Source organism: Chroicocephalus ridibundus, chromosome Z (assembly GCF_963924245.1).
Source record: "Chroicocephalus ridibundus chromosome Z, bChrRid1.1, whole genome shotgun sequence".
Taxonomy (NCBI): Eukaryota; Metazoa; Chordata; class Aves; order Charadriiformes; family Laridae; genus Chroicocephalus; species Chroicocephalus ridibundus.
The window spans coordinates 16,566,450-16,581,646 of NC_086316.1; the positions used below are offsets into that span (position 1 = coordinate 16,566,450).

The following is a 15,197-nucleotide window of genomic DNA, read 5'->3' on the forward strand; positions in this document are numbered from 1 at the left end:
TGCTGTCCAGAGGGACCTGGACAAGCTCGCGAAGTGGGCCTGTGAGAACCTCATGAGGTTCAACAAGGCCAAGTGCAGGATCCTGCATCTGGGTCAGGGCAACCCCCGATATCAGTACAGGCTGGAGGATGAAGGGATTGAGAGCAGCCTGGCCAAGAAGGACTTGATGCTTGGTGGTACTGGTGGATGAAAAGCTGGACATGAGCTGACAACACATGCTTGCCGCACAGAAGGCCAACCATATCCTGGGTTGTATCAAAAGAAGCGTGGCCAGCAGGTCGAGGGAGGTGATCCTGCCCCTCTACTCCGCTCTGGTGAGACCCCACCTGGAGTACTGTGTCCAGCTCTGGAGCCCCCTGCACAGGAAATACATGGACCTGTTGGAGCGAGTCCAGAGGAGGGACACAATAATGATGAGAAGGCTGGAGCACCCCTCCTATGAAGACAGACTGAAAGAGTTCGGGTTGTTCAGCCTGGAGAAGAAAAGGCTCGAGGGAGACCTTATTGCAGCCTTCCAGTACCTAAAAGGGACCTACAGAAAAGATGGGGACAAACTTTTAGTGCGTGTTGTGATAGGACAAGGAAGGGGTAATGTCTTTAAGCTAAAAGAAGGTAGATTCAAGACAGAAGGAAGACATTTTTTATGATGAGAGTGGTGAAACACTTGAACAGGTTGCCCAGAGAAGTAGTAGATGCCCCATCCCTGGAAACATTCAAGGTCACACTGGACGGGGCTCTGAGCAACTTGATCTCGTTGAGATCTACTCTGTGACTCTGTTCTATGAAATCCTATGAGAAAGGCATAGACTTTACTTTCTCCCTTTTGAAAAACAGCTGGATCAGACTTCCCACCTGTGAAGTTTCAAAGATGCATGATGTTAGCATGGAACAGGTCCCTGACACTAAGAGCTTTTTCTTCTTCAGACAGATGAAAGATGGCTAGTGTCAAACTCACATTCAGATCCAGAAAACACCAACACCTTCTCTTTTCTTAGAGGTTTAGGGCAAAGACAGGACAGCACCCTGGGACAAGGCATTGATTCACTAAAGGAAACCAGAAATCTGACAGGGCTACAACATCAGGAGAGTGCTCAGCAATTCATCTCCTGACAGTTCCCCCAAAAAGATCCTCCAGAGGGAGAGGCAACCCACTCACAATGTGGAGTTGCACAGGGAGCCTGAGGGGACACAGTTTTTGCCCTCTGTCCACTGAATTCACCTTTTCCACTACGTGATTCTAGCTTGGTATGCACTCCTGGGAATTCACACCCACCCATGTAACAGCCACAGACCACTGGGATGGCTGTGACTCTCCTTCCAGCAAGGAGGAATCATAAGCTCCCAATCTTAGGTGGCTAGCAGTGATACTCAGCGATGCTGAAGATAAGGATCCTGAAAAGACATGATCTCTGAACCACAGAAATATGTCTATCCAAGAGCAAACAATTAAGCACTCCAGCAGCTCTTTTGTACAGGCTAGAGGATGAAGGCTGCCCACAGAAATCAGATGCCAGCCCATGTAACAGTCGTGGTTTTTTGCCCCGTCTTCCAGACTGCAGCCTTTACACAGCAGGAAAGGGTCAAGCCAGCTTGAAGTCTAACAGAAAAACCTCTGATCACCCTCACTGCACCTTCAGTGAAAGGCTATAGCTCCTAACACCCTTGAAGAGAGAAGAGACGTCTTCCAATGACACATAACTCAAAATTTCAGCAAGGTGTCATGGGGGTCAGAGGAAAAATCAGATACCACTACAGACAAACCTCTTGAAGACCACCTAAACATCAGCCTTTTCCCCTGGCTCTGTCTTAACCTGGGGCCTCTTTTGTCTTCTCCTGCAGATTGCCCAGGTGATCAACTGAACCACAGATCAAAAACAGTGGCTACAACAAAGAGGTGCCAGCTCTGCAGCTTCTGTAAGTGAAATGAGACAGCAGGGGCAGACAAACGTGTAATGTTTAAAACCAGGAGAGTGACAAGGAAGACCCAGCTGGACCACAGAACCACCTACTGTAGGACATGCACACCAGTACCACAAATGCTGAAGATGTGGTACTTAACCATGTTAAGCAACAGCTTCTCCAATTCGCTGCTTTCAGGATGATGGTTTACAAAGAGAAACTTTGTCAATTGTTTATCAGCAGTCTCCAGCTGACTCACAGCTACTGGTCAAAACAAAGAGCTACAGCTTACAGTATTCAGAACAGAGTAACACAACAAAAACCACAGGGCAGTCTGACCCAGCCCTCCATTTTAAGGAAAATCCACTAAAACAGTTTGACGTTTACTGCAAACATCCTTATAACTAAAACTTCATCACGCTTAGGGAACTGACATAAACCATGCAGGCCTCCAGCCTCCCACATCCAGGCCCACAAATGTGGCCGCCTGCTCCACTATCTCTGGTTGCCTGGTACAGCGCTTGTAACTTCACACACCACAATGTCAATATCATACTTCAACAACTAGTTTCTGAAAAACCCAGGTGGACAACACAGATGTCTCCTACAAAAATCAGTCCTGTTAACGCTTCTGCAATTTTAGACACATTCAAACCAAAATGCCTCCCCACTTATAAAAGGGAAATAACAGTAGAACGTCTTCAGCTTTGAAAAAGAAGAATTTGAGTTACACTTAAATAGACGGGGCAGATCACAGCAGAATTTAATGCATGGTAGGACTTAATAAGCCATGATGGCATTTTGGCAGAAAATGTGATGTTGACACAGTTGCCTGGAATCCCTCACAATACTCAAAGATTTGGAGACATTCTCAGCACTACAGCATTCATAGCAGCTGCAGTGTAGTCCTGCACCTATGGGGTATATCACCAAGGGCACACAACATACACCACACACGCATCCCACCGAGCCTTGATGAGTTTGCTCAGTGCTCCAAGGGGGCTAAAAACCCACGAATTCCACCCAGAACACACATAAGACTTTGAGTGGATGAAGCAAGGAGAGACAGGCAGCATTTTACGTAAAACCAGCCTCCTCCACTCAGTGACAGAGGGCTGCAACCCCTAGGAGGTTCACTTCCTTGCACCATGCCTCTTAAAAACTGAACACAGGACATAAAAACATTAATAAAAAAAATCCTGAAGAGATTAGAATAAAAAACACTGCTAATCTTAGCTACAATAGCACCCACCTACCTCCACAGCACAGTTATTTTAAAAGAAATGCTGAGTACAATTAAAATGTAGGCCAAGTTATTAATATATGTAACCCCAAGATAAGTGTTCTTCCTCTTTTAACTTGGGTAATCTCAGCATTATCTAGGCCATCTCAACACTTCTTATCACCACAAAATAAAACAAATGAAGAAAAAAAAAAAGCTAACAAAAACACCCGAGTTGCCATGGCAACCTCAACCCCTCATTCCTATAGGGCTTCATTTCCAAGCATCATCACAGACAGACATGTACAAAACTGTACGATTTGAGTGAAAACCAGAGCGAGAAAGAAGACAGAAAAAAAAAAAAAAGAAAAAAAAAGGCAAAAAGCAAAGAAACAGGGTCCTGTGCCAGCTGGGTAAGTACATTCAGTATTTTCTTCAACGTGGTTGCTACGAGGGTATTGACATGGTCAGGAAACTAAAGGCAAATGATTCATACAGTGGTGAATCAGAGGAAACTCACAAGGCGCTATTTCCAGAAAAGCTAGCAAACTAAAGGTGCTATCTCTGAGCTACTTTTTTTTGTTTGTTTTTTTTTGAATCGCCATTCTTCGTTTTATTATGAATTTCAAGCATTTAAAAAAAGGTTCCTGTAAAGAAAGAGTGAGGAATTCAATTCCACCGCTTAGGCTTGAGTCACTAATGAGACTCAGGACTATACTTATCTTGAACTTAAAGAACAGCCTCTTTCACATGAGTAAGATCATACATAATTCATAGAGGCTGAGCATTTACATCTATCTAGAGAACAGAATCCTGCAGTGTCAAGTTGTATACACCACTTATGAGTACACCAGAACTTGCAAGGTGCAATAGCTCTATTCACAAAGCAGCAGAAGTCAAAATCTAACCCTGAGAAACTATAAATCATTCCTAAAGAGGGACCAAATGATCTCAAGGTTTTATTTTCATTTGTTGTTGTTTGGTGTGGTTTTTTTAATCAATCAGGCTGTCAGGGCAAGTTTTTGTAGCATTTGCTCTTAATTTATTATGTTACATAATCAGCTATTAATTTATACACATGAATTCCAATGCATGCTGAAAGGTTCTCAAGCCTTCCCAAGAGACAGTATTTACAAAAGAAGTTACACTGAGGTGAAAGTACTGAATAATATAACTCCATTATCTTTCCAGACTTGGGAAGAGGAAGGGGAGGAGGATTTATTTTTTAAATAATCTATTTGCTCCTCCTAAAGAAGTGCCTGAATGACAAATACAAGGGCTTCAAGAAATCTCAAGGCACTTGCCAGACAGGAGCTATTCTGAAGCAAAGAGCAGATAAGAGCAACAGAACAAGAGAGGTCAAAACCAGAAAGGACATAACAATACTTAGCTGTTTTAAAGGGCATTTTTAATATTACGGTATTTTTACCTCGTACTTTGGCCTGTTTCTGAAAACAAATTTGACTGGGAAGGTCAGACATCCCAGGTGCTGTTGGGAATAGGCAGCACTGTTTAACTTCACTTCTTCACAAGAGAAACTACAGGAATGCAAGTCAATGGCACAGAAACCAAAGCAGGAACCTTTTCACTTGTTTTAGTTTTTAAGGTTACATCTCTCTGCTTTCAAACCTCCTCATTTTGGGGCCACATACTTGGTTTCTCACTCAGCGTCTTCTATTTGCAGAGTTAAGTCTCCTCAGCATCCAGACAGAGGGTTGGAGCATCAAACATAATGGTAAGGACTATCTTCCTCAAGTTTCAGCCTCTTCTAGGACAAAGGGGTTGCAATTACTTTTGGAAGGGCTGCCGTTACCACCCATGACAACTCTGCATCGGTGAGTGCAGACCCTGCTCACAGCTCACGCGGACGCCTGCCAGGCACCACTGTCCCACTGCAGTACTATGCCAACAGTATGTCCAATGGCACCTGTGGCCACCTAAAATTTGTAGAAGTGTCTTGAGACTTGAAAATTCTCTAAATATTTGTGAATATCCAAGAGGTTTGAAAGCGGGTTTTCCATTCCTCCGTATCAACACTGTTTTGAGAAGAGATTTACTGTGAAAAAGCAGTTTTTCCTAGGTCACGCTACTCAGCCCACATCTTTGTTTCAATTGAAGGGCTTCTTTCTACAGCAGATACATTCCAGGATTGCTAGTCCTAATCAGTTTCCCATGCAAATTTGTATGTGTGTGTACTCATTCTGGCATCCTAACTGTTATAGATTGAGGCCCAATAATTGACAGGAACCAGTCCAATTAATCAAATTAGTTTATTAAGCAAGCGGCAACAAGCAAAACAGCGCTGGGCGGCCGGGGAGTCTTTGCTCCGCCAACGGCGCACACCCCCTTCCCGAAAGTAGTTGATTATATACCCTTCTGGTTCCCGTATATGTGTCAATCCTGGTGTATTCCGTGTCTGAGCGACGTGTTGCTAGGGGGTCGGTCTTGTCCCGCCTCCTGGTGGTCGTGGGGCTGAAGGCTCCTCATCTTTATCAGTGTCCTTGGGGAGACTCTTTTCAGCTTATCTCACAACTTAGCTCTTCCCTTTGAAGTGTTAAAACACACCAGAGGCCTGTGATTTAGGCCTTGAGGTGTCAAAGTGCCCCAGACAGCACACCGGATGCCTGTGATTTAGGCCTTGAGGTATCAAAGTGCACCAGATAACACGCTGGATGCCTGCGATTTAAGTATGTGAAGAGTCGAAACAGTGTAGGTTTTCACCAGCCTTTAAGAAAGCCTGATTTGGTTAACAAACATGATTCTATTTATTACACTAACTAGATTCTGAAGAAAATCTTTCATCTCACAAAAGGCTTTTTTTTTTTTTTCTGAAAGAGAGCATCCACAGTCTCAAACAAGACTAGCCTTTTCACTTCATGTTCAGCTCCTTCCCTCATGCCCTCTTCATGCTTAGAGGAATCTTAGCAATTTCCTTGTATTCTTCTGCCTTCTTTTGAAGCTCCCAGACACGCAATGATTTCAGCACTGAGGAAGTATTTTTGTTTGAAAGACTTAAGGAACTGGTTAATGGAGTACTCCTACGCTTGCTGGTTAACAAGGTGTACCAGTTCTTATCTCCACATGCTGTAGAGAAAGTACTGCAGAAAAAGAACAGACTCATTTCCTGAGTTGCATCATAACACAGCAAGACATTAAAATATGACACATTCTGCTGAGGAGAAAGCAATGCAATGAGGAACAGAGATTTCTTCTGCCACACGTTCTTGCACTCAAACTGGAAGTCCTATTTCCTAGCCATTGTAATCTAATACCACCCTGCAGAACAACATGCTGCAGTCTTCTCTATACATAAAACCTCCAGGGATGGATTAAATTGTGGTCAAATACAGCAATTTTTTTTTCTCACTTTTAGTTGCTTTAGGTTTTAAACAACGTTATTTTTACATAGCAAGTGGCACGGCATTTATATCATACAAGAGATATTTAAAAAGAAGCCAAGCAGTTGAGCAATATCAGCGTATTATATTCATAATCCTAAACATACTTCCAAGTTAATCACTCATATTCCATTTTAAACAGATAAAAAGCAACAAACATACATAAAAATACATGTTTTTCACATGTATCTATATATGTGCGTATGTGTATAAATATATACACACACACGCATACACCCTCATTCTTCCAGAGCCAAGTAAATAAAAATATTAAAATAAAAAAAAACAGGAAGTGAAAGTAGGGGCTGACTGTACTGTAGTGAATAACAAATTTCCACAAGTGAGAAAACAGTAGACAACAATACGATTTAAAAGGAAGAATACTGTGGTGGCACATTTAGAAAAAAAAAAAAAAAAGAAGTACACTTCCACTTAGTTCCTTATCACGTTGTGATATACAAATGTTAGTTTCTGCTCTCTGCTTGGGAGTGTTTCCTAACAGTCTTTCTCTCAAAACTGAAAGGTGTTTTTAAAAGATAGGCTGGCAAAAAAAAAAAAAAAAGAAAAGGAGCACATACTATTTTATCATTTGTAAAGTGCTATATGCTGTACATACATCCTGTTCTTTTCCCACTGGAGCTGAGTCAAATTAAATACGTGAATGTAACTTAGTCACGTGTTTTCAATAGGTGTTGCAAAAGCAGTTTCGCCGAAGGGATTTTCCTGAGCCAGCTCAGGATGGCCCTAATGAGCAACAAGTCACCCAGAAGGAAAACAGTTTGAGCTGATCAAATGCAGTGTTAGAAACGACTCTGGAAAAAACTAGTGACAGAACCAAAAAGCAAAGGTCATCCAGGGACAGCCTGATTCCAAGATAATTCAAAGCTGCCGCCTGAGAAAAGAGCTCTAAAAAATCAGGAAGAGAACCAGGTTTCTACGGGATAGTAAGCAGAAAAGCAACATTATGGGCAGTTAGAAAAAGTATGTGATCAAAGAGCAGAAAACAGACAAGCAACAGGGACCCTGCCCAGAGGGACCCCACTGGAAACAATACAGCAAACAGTCCTTATCCCTGGACTTGGAGTTCGGAAGGTGGGGGGGGGGGTGGAAATCAACAGAAACATCCATTACAAACTGCCAAGAGCAGAATGAAGACGAAATTCCTTGCATGTCATCCTCCATGGCACCATAAGCGGGAGACCGCACCTCAAGATCAGCATCTATGCTTAGGGAACAAACGCCCATAAAGGACTGTCGTGGTTTGGCCTCAGACGGCAACCAAGAACCACGTGCCGCTCGCTCGCGCCTTCCTAATACAGGAAGAATCAGAAGAAAAGGCAAGACTCTTGGGTTGAGACAAAGGCAGTTTAACAGGACAGCAAAGGGAACAGGCAAACAACAACAATAACACGGATAGGGGAATATACGAACACGATTATGGGACCGCCGCTCACCGACCAGACCCGAGACGCCCCAGCCCGCTCCCTTGTTATAAAACAATTGTCAATGCAAAGTGATTGCTTAATGGGTTGGGGTTTTTTTCACATGGAAAACCCCAGGATACTGTCTAATGGTATCAGGTATTTTATTGAAATAAAAGTAACATCACCACTAAAACAAAAACTGCTGAGGACTAAAACTGAAGGACACAGTAATCACACACAGAGATGTGTACTTCTGGGTAAGATGTGCTATATCCTATTTTAATACAAACATCTACATCCATAAAGAATGGAAAGAATCCAAAAGGAAGGATGTAGCACACCACCTCTAGAGGAAGGCGAGATGTTACCAAAACGTACTGGTTGCTAAAAAGAAACCACACCTGAACCAGGGAGAAACACACAGCGAATGCAGGCAAACACCACAGAAAATAGGAACAGGCAAGTGCTTCTGCACCCATGAAGTACTGAGGTCACTTCTGATTGAAACTCTACCCAAGTTTTACAGAAAACGCTGTAGGTGGCTCAGTACAGTGCTTAGAAAATGTTTTAGGGTGAAAGCCTTAGAGCTCAGTGTCCTTTGTTTATCAGAAAGAAATAACTAGTCAGGCATTTATCCCACACACAACTGCAAGAAAGAACAAAAAGGCTTTTTAGACCCTTAGCACAGCACTGCAAGAGCTATGGTCCGCAGGAAACTCAGCAGAGGAAGGCTGAAAAATTTCTGGCCAGATGGGAAGAAGCAGAGGATATTAGCCTAGAAGATAGCTGAGGAACACCTGAGCATATTGAGTCTGAGCAATATTAGATGAAAGATCACCTAGAAAGAAAACCTGCAGAGAGCAAGCCACAGCCACTCCAGACCATGATGGATTGATGAGCACCTTCTTCATTGCTTTTGTCATTTATCACCGAGTCAGACTGAAGCAGCAGAACGGATGAGATACGAAAGTGCCGTGCAAAGCCTGGTATTGGTTTACTGGCTTTAGCACTTTCTGTGGCAAGTTATTTCGTACATAATTGAGTTTCTGAACCGAAATCTGCGATAACACTGTCAACACAAAATATAGCTTCCAGCTACAAAAGCTGCGTGCATCCTCGTGAAGCTCCCTGTCCTTTCCACTGCTTCACTGATGGTGACAGTGATACTGTCCTCCAAAGCACTGTCAGAGGAAGGCGGGACAGAAGAAGAGCATAGATTCACCAGTACAAAATGGATTCTCCTTCAAATCCAGACCAGTAAGTAAATTGCATCTTTCAGTGTGTCAGTCAATCCTCCAAATACTTTTCCTAACATATATTTCAGCTTGACCAGAACTGAGCTAAGTTTCTGTGTCAGGTTTCTTTTGGGGAGTGGGTTTATTGGTTTGGGGTTTGTTTTTTTTTCTTTTTTTTTTTTTTTTTCCTTTTTTGACAGTCTTTGTGTTTGTTCCCAAGATGGATTCAGAGTCACACAGCTCAATCTAAATTTTAAATGCAGCAAAATCACGTCCACCCAACAACAATCTCAACCACAAACTCACACTGCATCTCAACATCAAACTGCATCTCATTGTTGCACGGAAAGGCCTCGCCACTGACAAGGAACCCACTAAAGAATAAAGTGAGCATGTCTTGAAAATTGAAACCGACTGTGGGATAGAGGCAAGATTTCATTGCGGCGCTACCTTCTTGCAGCTTCAATTTTTAATTCAAAATGCACCAAAAGCAAGCCAAGCTTGCCAGAAGAGGAGGGAGAATTTGCTTTCCTTTTGAACTGCAAGCATTAAGACTTTCTGAGGAATCTCATGTATCATTCACTGCCTTCAAAACTGAGCTGCATGGAACCAGCAGGGTCAAGGATCTTCCAGCTGCCTGCCCAACTAAACAGAAAGGATGAGAGTTCTAGGGGATTGCTCCTCATCCCTCTATCCCCTACCACTATTTCCATATCCCTACGAACTCCCTGCTGGTTTAACTCCCAGTTTTAAACTAAAACACGTCTTCCCTAACTGACTCCAGTTACTTAGAACAGTCTTTAAACGGAGTAGACTCCATTCAAAACATGCCCAGAATGTGTATCCCCGGACTGCGTTCACTGATGCTGTCTCCTACACCAATGAGGCACAACGTGGCTTGACCGTGTCTGGGACATGCCTGTATAAATCACAGCAGCTTTATGGCTGTCCTTCTAAGTCAGAGATTAATGACATAAACGTCATTCCAATTCACCATTTACATTTTATTCTGGAAAAGCGGCAGTGTTGTTAGCCAACATTGAAACCAGGTATTAGGAGAAACCGGGATTTCTGCATCTTGGACTAAGTCTGGAGCTTATCCTTAGAATACAAAGCCTAACAAACAAACAAACAAACAAACAAAACCCAAAACTACAAAACCAGAAAACAAGGATGCTATTTCCCAAAGTATTATTTGACTTAGTGCCTCCATATCAAGACAAGTATCCTACCTGCTCAAATGACATTTCCCTAGTAAAAACAGACACAAAACATACCAAAAAGTCCCTGACAGAAGCTTCCAATAAATTCTCTAATGAAAGAGATATTTATCTGTAACCTAAAAATAAATAATTCTGTTAAATTTGCTAACCAAATTGCTTATTATTTTTACCTTTGGATAAAATAAACCAAACCGAGTTAACATTAGAAAGATTTATAGCACTGGAAGCATTTGTAGCCCCCAAAATCTACAGATTCACCTTCCTACCTTTTTTTTTTTTTTTAAAGTTTTCATGGAAAAAGAAAAAGCACTGGGAAAAGAAATACATTTAACGATGGATAAAATAAATCCCAAACTCCAAATTAAAATACCTGCTAGCTACTTTTTTAGTGTATGAAATTTGTTTCTCTGTGCATTACCAACGAGAACTCAGCTCTCTTTATTTCTTATGCAGACTTCATATACTTAATATTTTTCATTTTTAAGATGCACACAGAGATGCACAGAAACCCAGTCACTTACACTGGCTCTTCCTTGCCAAGCCTGAGGGAATTCAAACCCACTCAAAACTGAAATGATCAGGCTTTGGAAAGCAAGAGCAATATAAGAGAGCAATTGTTCATGTTACAATACAAACATCACTTATTCTTTCACACACACAGTTATCAAAGGAAGTGACAGCTACAAAGAGTACAAGAAAAATAAAGAGTCATTTACCAAGGGTTTACAGAAAACAAATTTGCAGGGGGAGTGGGGGAAGGGAGAAAGAAAGAAAAAATAAACCACAGCTACAAGCCTGAGATTACAACAATACGTGCACAAAAAGCTTAACACAGTGACATCTTTGGACCCAACTGGACACCTAATACACACGGGAAGACTGTCTTCCCTGTAAAACTTAAGTTATAAAAATACCTTGCCAATCTAGGAAGAGAGCTGTAGTTCTCCCCAGGAGCCCCTCCTGTCCTGTACAAAGTGCTGGCAATGGCAGTACTGGCCCTGAACTGGAGAGGGAAACAGTATTACTTTAAAACAGAGGGATTAGATCCAGGACACTTTGTGCCTTGTACGGAGAGCATCAGAGCATCTCTTCTATGCATTTCTCAGAGTACACAAGAAGAAAACGGAAGGACCACTTATCTTGGCTTGCACTACCAGAAATGCGTTAAGAATTCATTGTACTTTCTCGCATTTTTGCTACACAGCCATGTAGGCCACATGGGCATGTGCCAGTCTGCTGAGTAGCTGATAAGTTTGCTGAAACACTCCACAGACCTGATCACTGACGTTTAGAAGATGCCATTTTCCAAGGGTCAAAAGCACGACCACAATTAAAGCTCAAATCTCGGTCATTTAGGCCGCACAACCTCTCAAAATAATGACAGGCAGGAGCTTCCCCCCCTCCCTCCTCCTTTCTTTAACTGATGGAGTCTTACCATCAGCATGCTCAGTTCCCCTCAAAGTTTGGAAACTTTCTGTTTTGATGAAGAACAGCTCCAGGGAACATCAACACAAACAGGACCAGGAGAGTGAACATTTTGAACCCACAGATCTGGAACAGAAACCACTGCAAATTCACATAGAAAAGGGGCACTCAGCGGCTTCATTTAGAAGCCTGTAGTGGGTGGTTTATCAAAAGGAGCCTGAACAAGGACAACATCAGCTCAGCTGCAACTACACACACAATCCTAGTCTCTCTGGGGAGAAGAAAAAGGAGATAGCGATTAGCTACTAAGGTTTTCCAGTCTACTGCAAACATGTCCTTCACTAAAAAGCTGTGCGAGTTATTTTTTTTATCATTGTTAATCAGCCTGGCACTCCTAGAGATCACCCTTTTATTACTTTCTAAAGGACAATGACCAAACTCCATTAGTTAAAGCAAATGTGACCAGGAGGTAATTATTAAGCAGAATTAATTTAAAATATCTTTCAAGAAATCGTATTAGCATTTATTAAATAACTCGAAAAGAACGAGCTGCCAACCTATTCAAGAAGGCACAAACGTGTACAACTGGCTGGCAAAAGGGGCCACCGTCAGCAAATGACCCATGGGGTATTTTTGAAATTTGTTGTATAGCAGTAAGTTGTTGGAACAGACGGACAAGCCACCAGGCACAGCTGGTTGAAAACAGACAAATGGACCAAAAAAATCAGTTCTTCACCCAGAGGAGACACTGACATGCCAAGCGACACCACAGGCTTTTCCCCCACGCTCTGAGCAGGAAATATTTCAGCTAATGAAGACTAAAGAGTATTTTTCTCTCTCTTATTACGCCTCACACACGCGACTTGGTTTGGGGTGGATTTTTCAGATGTAGGTTAAAAAGAGGTGTCTTAACAGCGCAGCTTAGAAGTGCCTCATTAGCACACGGTCATTAGACAGTGGCACTAACAATCCTTACCCAAAATTCAGCCTGAAAAACCAAAGGGGAAAAACAATTCCAGACTACAAAACTGTCAAGGCAGTTTTCAAACTAGTAAAAGACACTAAATTCAAGTTACAGCTATGCACTACCTTTATATACCTAGTATGGGAATGGGAAAAAAAGTGAGACACCCCGGACGAAAGCCTTTCACATTTTCTTACCTGTTAACATACCAAAACCCCTCAGCTCTTCAAGTAACAAAACTAGCACCTGAATGTATGCTTTTGTGACTCAAATAATGTGGCCCTTTTTTAAGGCAGTGATATAATAAAATTAACTACAAAAGACCAACTTTGTGCATTTCCACAACTTAAGAAATTTTCACTCGAGTTTGTGGATTTTTTGCTGTTAGGGCAGGCAGTGACTTTCCATTACGCAGACAGAACGACACATCTCTCAGCGAAGTTTTAAGTAAGGAAATACAAAACAATTCTTGAAAGACTTTTTTTTGCACCACACAGGAACATGACTTCCACCCAACTTCATCCTGTACCCTCTTCACCCACAACGACAAAAGGCAGGAGCTATTTCAAGCGCTGCAGGTTACTGGCTCTACACCCACCGCCCTGTTTGATACCACCCGAACAATGAGGCCCTTGTACACCTCGACTCCTACAGACATGGTCCTGGACATACAACCCAAGCCGGCTGCGCTGCATAGTCTCAAGAAGACATCAAGGTGTTGTTTTGTTGTTTGTTTCTTTGTTTCTTTCTTAAAAGCGGGCCATGGAGACACCCTCTCTTCCCTCTGACACCATTTGGTTTCTCTGCATCAGAACAAGCCATAATTTTGTCACCTGCAGGAACATCAGCTGCCATGAGGGCCAACAAGGAGACCTGGAGATTCCTTCTCCCCTCCTTGGCATCAGCCCAGGTTTAGAGGGTTCAAACTCCACCACAGTGGTAGTGGCTGGTGGCTCGCAGTGGATCCATCCTGGGATGGGCAGGGGCAGTGCTGGATCACACAAACACGCCTATCACCACACTGGTTCTTGGACCTTTCTTGGGTGTTGGACTAGATGACCTTTAAAGGCCCTTTCCAATCCAAACTATTCTATGAGTCTGTGATCCTAGGAGGAGGCAGTGCTGTACCTTCGATTTTTTATTATTTTTGTTAAAATTTTAATAATTATTACCAAATTTTCATTAGATCTGTTTTTATAATTTATTATTAGAATTTATTATTAGAATTAATTGTTATTAGAATTTATTGCTATTAATAGTCGAATTTTTGGTATTATCATTGTTTTTAGACTTTTTTATTTTAGACTTTATTATTATTATTGGAATTTTTAGTACCGTTGTTGCCACTAGACTTTTTTATTTTAGAACTTATCATTATTATTATTGGAATTTTTAGTATCACTGTTACGCTAGACTTCTTTATTTTAGAACTTATTATTATCATCGGAATTTTTCGTATCATTGTCGCTAGACTTTCTAATTTTAGAATTTATTACTATTGTTATTGGAATTTTTAGTATTATAGTTGTCGCTACACTTTATTACTAGATATTATCACTACTAGAATTTTCATTATTACTATTGTTAGCTATTTTGGTTTTAGTAGAACATATTATTTTTACTATTAGGATTTTTAATTAGTATTAGAATTGCCTGATTACTAATTATTATTACTAACGATAATTTTTGTTACTAGTATATTTAGGCATCCCCCCCGCCCATCTCGCCCCATCCCGTCCCGGTCGCTCCCCGCCGGTCCCTCACCACGGCCGCTCGCCCCGGGCCAGCAGGGCGGCGCGGAGCCGGCCCGCCGTCCCCCACCCTGGTCCCCGCCGTCCCCCGTCCGGCCGCCCCCCGCCCTGCTCCCGCTCCTTACCCTCGCACTGGTAGCCGGCCAGCCCCCAGATGAAGTCGGTGCAGTAGTGGCAGAAGGTGGGCTTGGTGAGGGTCACCCTGCGGAAGCCGTGGCCCGGCGGGCTGCTCCCCCCCGCCGCCGCCGCCGCCGCCGCCACCGCGGCGCGGCCCCGCCCGCCCAGCACCGGGCTGGAGGCCGGGCTGCTGCCGCCGCGCAGCGAGCGCGTCCCCTCCGCCATGCCCGTTCCCCGCGGCGCGGCGCCGGCTGCCGCTTCTCCCTCGCTTCCGCCCGAGGCGGCGGCGGCGGCGGCGGGGGCGGTGCCCCGTCAGAGCCTGGGCCTGGGAGGCGCCGCGCTGCCCCCTGCCGGCCCCGCCGCCGCCCGCCCTGAGCGGAGGCCGCAGCCGCCCCGCCGGGCCGCTGCCGTTCCGCCCCGCTCCAGGCCTCGCTGCCCTGGGCTCGTCCTGAGGTCGAATCGCGCACCGAGGTTGAGGTGAGCGCTGGAGGAGCAGGTGGAAGGGCGCTGAAGGAGCTCCCCCGCAGCAGTGTGTGTGG

At 43.4% G+C, this 15,197-nt stretch overlaps 1 protein-coding gene across 3 annotated transcripts in view; it reads right to left on the reverse strand.

Moving 5' to 3' along the window:
* DGKQ (diacylglycerol kinase theta) overlaps window positions 1-14,907 on the reverse strand; it is a 99,292-nt gene extending 84,385 nt beyond the window's left edge. For all 3 annotated transcript variants that reach the window (XM_063319819.1, XM_063319820.1, XM_063319818.1), the window contains exon 1: window positions 14,667-14,907. In XM_063319819.1, coding sequence (XP_063175889.1) covers window positions 14,667-14,883 — 217 coding nt within the window. In that variant the 5' untranslated portion in view covers window positions 14,884-14,907. The remainder of the gene's footprint in view (window positions 1-14,666) is intronic.
* Between the last annotated feature and the right edge of the window lie 290 nt (window positions 14,908-15,197).